General features: G+C 43.8%; 1 protein-coding gene across 1 annotated transcript in view; it reads left to right on the top strand.

The window, feature by feature from the left end:
• Mettl8 (methyltransferase like 8) overlaps positions 1-6,266 on the top strand; it is a 105,163-nt gene extending 98,897 nt beyond the window's left edge. Inside the window, exons 8-10 of the mRNA XM_031370575.1 lie at positions 3,606-3,712; positions 4,224-4,289; positions 5,128-6,266. Coding sequence (XP_031226435.1) covers positions 3,606-3,712; positions 4,224-4,289; positions 5,128-5,291 — 337 coding nt within the window. The 3' untranslated portion in view covers positions 5,292-6,266. The remainder of the gene's footprint in view (positions 1-3,605; positions 3,713-4,223; positions 4,290-5,127) is intronic.
• Positions 6,267-7,114: the final 848 nt, after the last annotated feature.

The following is a 7,114-nucleotide window of genomic DNA, read 5'->3' as shown; positions in this document are numbered from 1 at the left end:
GAGAGAGAGGAGGGAGGGAGGGAGGGAGAAGAAACGAAGGGAGGGAGAGAGAAAGGGAGACAGAGAGAGACAGACAGAGAGAGAGTGGGGAGAAAGAGTGGCGATGATGGTTAGTCTCAAGTGTAAACTTGACAGAGTCTAGAATCACCTGGGAGATGGGCCTGTGGAAGTTATCCTGAATACATCAGTTGGCATGGGAAGGTCCATCTTACTGTGGGTGGGATGGGTGGGGCCACGCCCTGGGCAAGGGATCCTAAACTATACAAGATGGAGAAGGGACCTGAACACTAGCATGCATTCATGGTTCTCTGCTTTCTGACTGGATGAAGTGTGACTAGCTGCTTCAAGCTCCTGACCCCTTGACTTCCCTGCCACGGTAGTCTGTAACCTGAACTATGAGCCAACTCCAGTTACTCCTGTCAAAGTATGTTATCACACAACAGGAAAAACAACTAAGACAGGGGCTTTGTCCCATTCCTGGCTTACTGACTTTTTCCTTCGTTCCCACCATGATTCCCAGGAGCCCAAGTGCAGATGACTGACAAGAGAAGCAGCTCCCACTCCTGTCCTACCTACACACTCTAATGTTAGACAGGGATTTACAGTGGCTGCATGGTGACATGACTGATTTTTTATTTTTCTAAATTTTTATTTCATCCTTACTTTACTAATAATTCCAGGTTTTTGCTCTCTATATCATAAATTTACCTTGAAATTGTATTTTTAAGGTTTATATTTTTAATTTTTATTTTATATGCATTGATGTTTTATGTGCATATATGTGTGTGTGAGAGTATGGGTCCCTTGGACTGGAGTTTCAAGCAGTTGTCAGCTGCCATGTGGTTGCTGGGAATTGAACACAGGACTTCTGGAAGAACAGCCAGAGCTCTTACACATTGAGCTATCTCTCTGGCCCCCAGATTTTTTTTTCCATTGCCAGAGACCACAGATGTAAGCACAACATGAAAATGGCCTGAAATGAACAAAGAATAACATTTCCCTTCGTGTGTTTATGCTTCTTTCCTTTTTTTCTATGTGCTATGAGTAAAACAAAGGACCTCACACATGCTAGGCCAGCATCCTCACATGGTGCTTGGTACCATGAGTACCCCAGCTTGTATTCTAGCTTTTAAAAACATTTCAGCCATCTCTTTCTGTCATATTTCTTATCTGTTTAGATTTATTTTCATAGCAGCTTTTATTTCCTCCTATCTGCTATCTTTGTGACATGGCAGAAGCTGGAATTCACCCCTCTCATCCCACTAAATGTAGTTTTTTAGGATTTTTAAGTTGTATATGTGTGCGTGTATTATATGTATGTGAATGTGTCTATGTGTGTGTGTGTGCATGTGTGACTGTATGCACATGTGTGTGCATGTACATGTGTAACTGCGTGTGTGTGATGTGTGTATCTATATTATGTGTGTGTGTATGTATATGCCTGTGTATGTTTTATGTGACTGTGTGTGTGTAATATGTGACTCTGTGTGTGTTATATGTGTGTATGTATGTTATATGTGTGTATGCCTGTGTGTGTTTTATGTGACTGTGTATGTGTGTGTTGTGTGTGACTCTGTGTGTGTGAATGTTGTTGTGTGTGTATGTGGTGTGTGTGTGTGTGTGTGTGTGTGCACATGCGTGTGATGTGTATGTGCTCCAGTGTGTCCCACAGCATGTATGTGGCGGCCAGATGACTACCTTGTGGCTGGTGTTGGTTCTCTCCCTTCATCCTCACATGGGTCCCTCCTAAGTTGCCAGGCTTTCCTGCCAAGTGTGTTCTACCTGCCGAGCCATCTTGGCAGCCATGAATATTGTTTTAATTGAAAGGAATGTATAAATCATCTGAGCTAATCTCCTTACCTTTTCAAAATAAGATCACCTCAGCAACTTTGAGTGGCTTAGCTAAAGCAGAAGCAGAGCTGGGTGTGGTGACTAATGTATGTAACACTAGCACTCAGGAGGCTGAGGTAGGATGACCTCTGCCAGTTCAAGGCCAGCCAGGGCTACATTATCAGCTCCAGACCACCCTGGGCTGCAGTGTGAAACCCGTCTTAAAAGCCAAACTCAAACAAAAGTAAAAGAGACCACAAGGACTTGTCCAGTAGGCTGCCTTTCCCTTCCCTCCCACAGCAGTCAGCTGCAAAAGTTCTGGATGCTGGTGGCCGTTTCCTGTTGGCCCCTGGAGTCCTCTTCAGTGGAGCTCTGTGGGGAGCTAAAGCCTGTCACTCAGCAAAGACCTGAATCTTTTTAGTCCCTGGCCCATAAAACATAGGCCATGAGCACAGAACCCAAAATACTAAGTCACGATCTATTTTAAGAGGTCATATTTGATTGCATGCTACATAAGCAGAATGGGTAATTAGCAAGAAGGAAGCAAGAGCGCCTTGGAGCTGAGCTGTGAATGGGGATGTGACTACAGTCCAAATAGGCCAAGAATGAGGAAAAAAGTCTTTTTCTTGAGAGGAAACTATGAATACAAAGGCACAGGACACAGAGCCCAGCAGGCCATAGCGTTTGGTTGGAAGAGATGCTTTTGGTTAGAAAGCAGTAGAAACCTCACTGGAAGGATTCACACTAAGAACCCTATAAGAATTAAACTTGTGCCATCTGGATTAAAATCTTGATATTGTTTTGACAACAATGTGATTTGACCAGACCATTGTTTGAAGTCAGATAACTCATTGGTAATATCCATGAAGAATTTACCAAGAAGGATAATGTAGTATATCATTAGAAAGTGTTTCTGGGGAGATAATTTCTTGTCCCAAGGACCTGCTAATGGGAGACAGAGAAAACAGCTAAGGGGAGAAGTAAGAAGACCAAAAGAGATTGGTGAGCACATGGACGGGATAGAGAGAAAGGAAAATAATCTCCACCTGGAGAGGATCAAGGTACCGTTCATCTAGGAAGTCAGGGGTGGAAGGGATGGCTCAGCAGGTAAAGCACCTACTGTGCATGCTGGAGGACCCCAGGTCAGATCCCTAGATCCCAGGTCAAAAAGCCAAGCAGGCATGGATGCTGCCTGTCCTCTTGGCCCGCAGGGGGCAGAGACAGAATCCAGGTTCTAGGAGAGACCCAGCCTGATGTCAAGTTTGGGCTTACATATACATGTGGACATGCATGCATACTCCTGGAAAAATAGAAGGAAGGCAGGAAGGAAGGCAGGAGATGAAGTACCATGGAAGAAAGGTGGTCTGTTTAGGGATACAAACCTGTGGTGGTTCTAACAGTGCTTTATTTTGTAGTGCTTTGTCCCCTCCCTTATTTAATGGCAAAAGCACAAGCAGACGGGTGGGCGAGTTGTCTGGTTGGTTGGAGACAGTGTTGCACTATAGCCTTGGCTGGTCTTGAACCCATGATCCTATGCACCACTGTACCAGGTTTGTGGTTTGTGGTTCAGCTTTGATATGAGACTTCAAGCTCATGTCAAAGTTCTTGAAACACTTAGACTTCTGATTTGGTTCCTTCAATACAAAATACTTTTGTGGTTTTGTTTTTTCTCTTATATGTATGATTCCTTTGGCTTGTTGATATTTTACCTTGTCTCTGAGAAGGTTGACCCTAGCATATAAAACATTTCCACGTAGCTTATTTTGTTTTCAAAGGATGCAAGCTGTGGTTCACCGGCTGTCCAGGTTGCTGAAGCCCGGAGGAATGCTATTGTTTCGAGATCATGGAAGATACGATAATGCTCAGCTTCGTTTTAAGAAAGGTAACAGAAGCTAGAGAGGTAGCCCAGTGGTTAGCAGTGTGTGCTGCTACTGAAGAAGGGGATTTGGTTCCCAGCACTGACATCAGGTAGCTTACAAGCACCTATAGCTCCAGCTCTAGGGGATCCAATATTCTCTTCTGGCCTCTCAGATACCCACACATATGTGTATACACCTACACAAGACACACATATATATATATATAAAATTTAAAATAATATAATTATTATTTAATAATATTTATTACACAATTTAAAATATACATAATTTTAAAATTGTTTAAAAGGTAATAGTATGCCAGGTGGTGCACACCTTTAAATCCCAGCACTAAGAAGACAGTGGATCTCTGAGTTCAAGGCCAGCCTGGTCTATAGAAAGAGTTCCAGGACAACCAAGGCTACACAGAGAAGCCCTGTCTTGAAAAACAAAAAATAAAACTAAATCATGTCAAATTGTTTGGGTTTATATTGTCTTTTAATAGAATATCAAGTTCTTATTTTTACTATATTTTAGGGCGCTGTTTATCTGAAAACTTCTATGTCCGAGGAGATGGTACCAGGGCCTACTTCTTTACAAAAGGTACGCTGATCAGTCTAGCCTAGGGTAAGCGGCGAGCTACGGAAACTCTCAAGCATCTGTTCGCAGGGAAACACTTAGAAGCTGTGAGCATGGGGCCACACTGAGAAGCTGTGAGCATGGGGCCTCAGTGCTGGTTAAACACCACAAGTCTTCATGCCCTGGTACTTACAATAGTGCCACACAGAAGCGTGCAATGGCCTTTTGCCTTTCAATATTTTTCTAGTTAAAACTGTAATTAAAGAGTCAGTTGTTTCGCTCTTATACTGGAGTGAAGGTACAGGGTATAATTTGGGAGTTAGTGTTAGCCTGGATGTGAAAGAAGCTGATCAGATGTCACAGCCAGAGGAAAGAATTTTATTTGTATAAGACTATAGAAAACTAGATCTCAGTAGTCAATTTCTTGTCTTTAGCAAATACTTCTGACAACACCAGGTGAACCATGCGTTCAGGGATTTCTCCAAATTTAATAGAGCCATTTACAATGTGTGATCTTGGGTAACAGAGCCGTTTATAATATGTGATCTTGGGTCATTGTAAGCAAAGGCTCAGAAAGGAAGCACATTTCAAAGTCTGGAAAGCTGTAGCCACAGCTCGGCTCACAGTAACTTACCCTGATCAGGCTGCCCCCTGTGGTCAGCCTGTCTGTACTGGCAGTGTAGACAGGGGATGAAAGGGCCCCACTTGGTTTTGTGGGTTTCCTTCACCCGGCTCTAGTGCTTCTTGGTATAAATGAAACTCAGATGAGCAGTTCTCCGTGGTGTGGTGTGGCATTCCATTGGGCCTTACCCCTCTCTCCCTACCACATGAGTTATCATTGACTGCCACTCTTGTCTCAAAGGGGAAATCCACCGTATGTTCTGCGAGGCCGGATTACATGAAAAGCAAAATCTGGTTGATCATCGCTTGCAAGTTAATAGGAAAAAGCAAGTGCAAATGCACCGAGTGTGGGTTCAAGGAAAGTTCCAGAAACCATCGCCCTGGACTCCATGGAGCCGGAATTAGTACTCACTGCATTCTCTAGACTGAACTATGTGTCATGATAAAGTACGAAACCAGGGCGTGATTCTCTTCAAAGGCTTCTTTTCCACAGATGAGCAGAAGAGCGTCCGAAGCTCTTCTGGTTGGCCATCAGTGCTCTTGGGACATTTTAGTAGCACAGACATAGCTTGAAAGAGTGCCCCACCCCTCTGGGTTTTCAGAACTTGAAATGTATGTTTGGTTTTGTTTCATCTAACCATGTTCCCTTGAATTGTATGACTTTGAATTAAGAAGCTGATATAAGGCATATAGTTTTGAGAAATGTAACCCATCCATGTTTCAGAAGTGGAAAAATGATCTACTTTATTGTTGGGTGTGGCAAAGCAATCAAATTGCCCTATGCTGTCAGCCAGTAGCAGAGGCATAGTGTGCCTCATTCTTAGGGGAACTTGTAAGCCCAGGATGAAGGGTTACTGTGCTTTGTTTTGTTCTTATCTATTTTCTCTCAACCCCCTCCCTCCGCCCCCCCCCCCACACACACTAGCGTCTGAAATACAATTTTAGTTTCTCTTCCTTTCCAAAAAATGGGGAAGTGTGGCCCTTGTTAACATCATTTCCGGGCTATTCTTAGTTATGCAGATCATCTCTGAGACACTGTCTGTGCTGTAGTGGCTAGTTTTAATTGTCAACTTGACACAATCTAGTATCACCGGGGAAGAGGTCTCAGATTGTCAGTTGTCTGTGAGAGTTTGTCTTGATTTTGTTAATTAATGTGGGAAGACCTGTCTACTATGGGCAGTACCATTCCCTGGGTTTTGGACCCTGAGCCAAGTAAGTGTGGGAAAAGTGAGCTGAGCCCTGGCACACCTGTGTTCCTTCTCTCTGCTCTTGACTGTGGGTGCGACCAGATGCTTCAAGTTCCTGCCTCCGTGACTTCCCGCTATAACTGGGTGAACTGTAACTTGGAGTTGTGAGCTAAAATAAACCTTTTCTTCCCTAGGTTGCTTTTGTTGGAGTTTCGTTTTGTTTTGTTTTCTGTGCATGGGTTTTGACTGAATGTATGTCTGTGTACATGTGCATACCTGCAGAGGCCATCGGTATCTCTGCCTGCAGAGAGCCAAGGACCCTAACCTGAGTTATAGGTGTTTGTGAGCCTGTTGTATGACAGACTTTTTCCTGGGAAGAGGCAGTATACACTTCACCCATGATAGGGAGACCGTGACAGAACAAAGTAAGGAGACCACCAAAGTTAAATTTAGTGAACCAATGAGTTTTATTAGGGTCATTTGCAGGTATGTGGGTGGAGGTTGCTTACAGGAGTAGAAATGACTCAAAGACAGCTTCATCAAGAAAGCCAGCCCCAGCATGGGTGTCAGCTTACAAAAGCTGGGAACCAGGAGCACACTACACAGCCTGCAGGCTGCTCAACAGATTGGAGGGTGCCCTCTCCAAGTGCCTCAGTTCTAAGCCTCTTCCAGGCTGGCAGCTCCCCTGGTCTCTGCTTCTTGGCAGCTTGGCTTGTCTGAAAGCAGTGTTTACTATTTATTCTCGGGAAGGAGGGGCCTAGTGAATTTAGTCAGTTTTAGGGACTTCCTGAAGCTATTTTGAGTTATTTACTTTTTGTCTTAACTCTGGGAGCTAGAATGTTTCAGTCTGGAAAGAAACCACTATACAAGAGAGCTGTCATGCGGGATGTTCTTCTGGAAGAGCAGCCAGTAATCTGAACCCCTGAGCAATCTCGACAGCCTCACTGTCAGGGTGTTTTATCACTGCTAAACTAAGGCATTTATTCAACAAAATTCTCCTAACAACTCAAAATGTATTTGCTCCCTTGCTTCAGAAAGAAA

This window comes from Mastomys coucha, unplaced genomic scaffold (genome assembly GCF_008632895.1).
Source record: "Mastomys coucha isolate ucsf_1 unplaced genomic scaffold, UCSF_Mcou_1 pScaffold15, whole genome shotgun sequence".
NCBI classification, from domain to species: domain Eukaryota; kingdom Metazoa; phylum Chordata; class Mammalia; order Rodentia; family Muridae; genus Mastomys; species Mastomys coucha.
The sequence above is the reverse complement of the archived record's forward strand: the minus strand, read 5'-3'. Positions and strand labels throughout refer to the sequence as shown.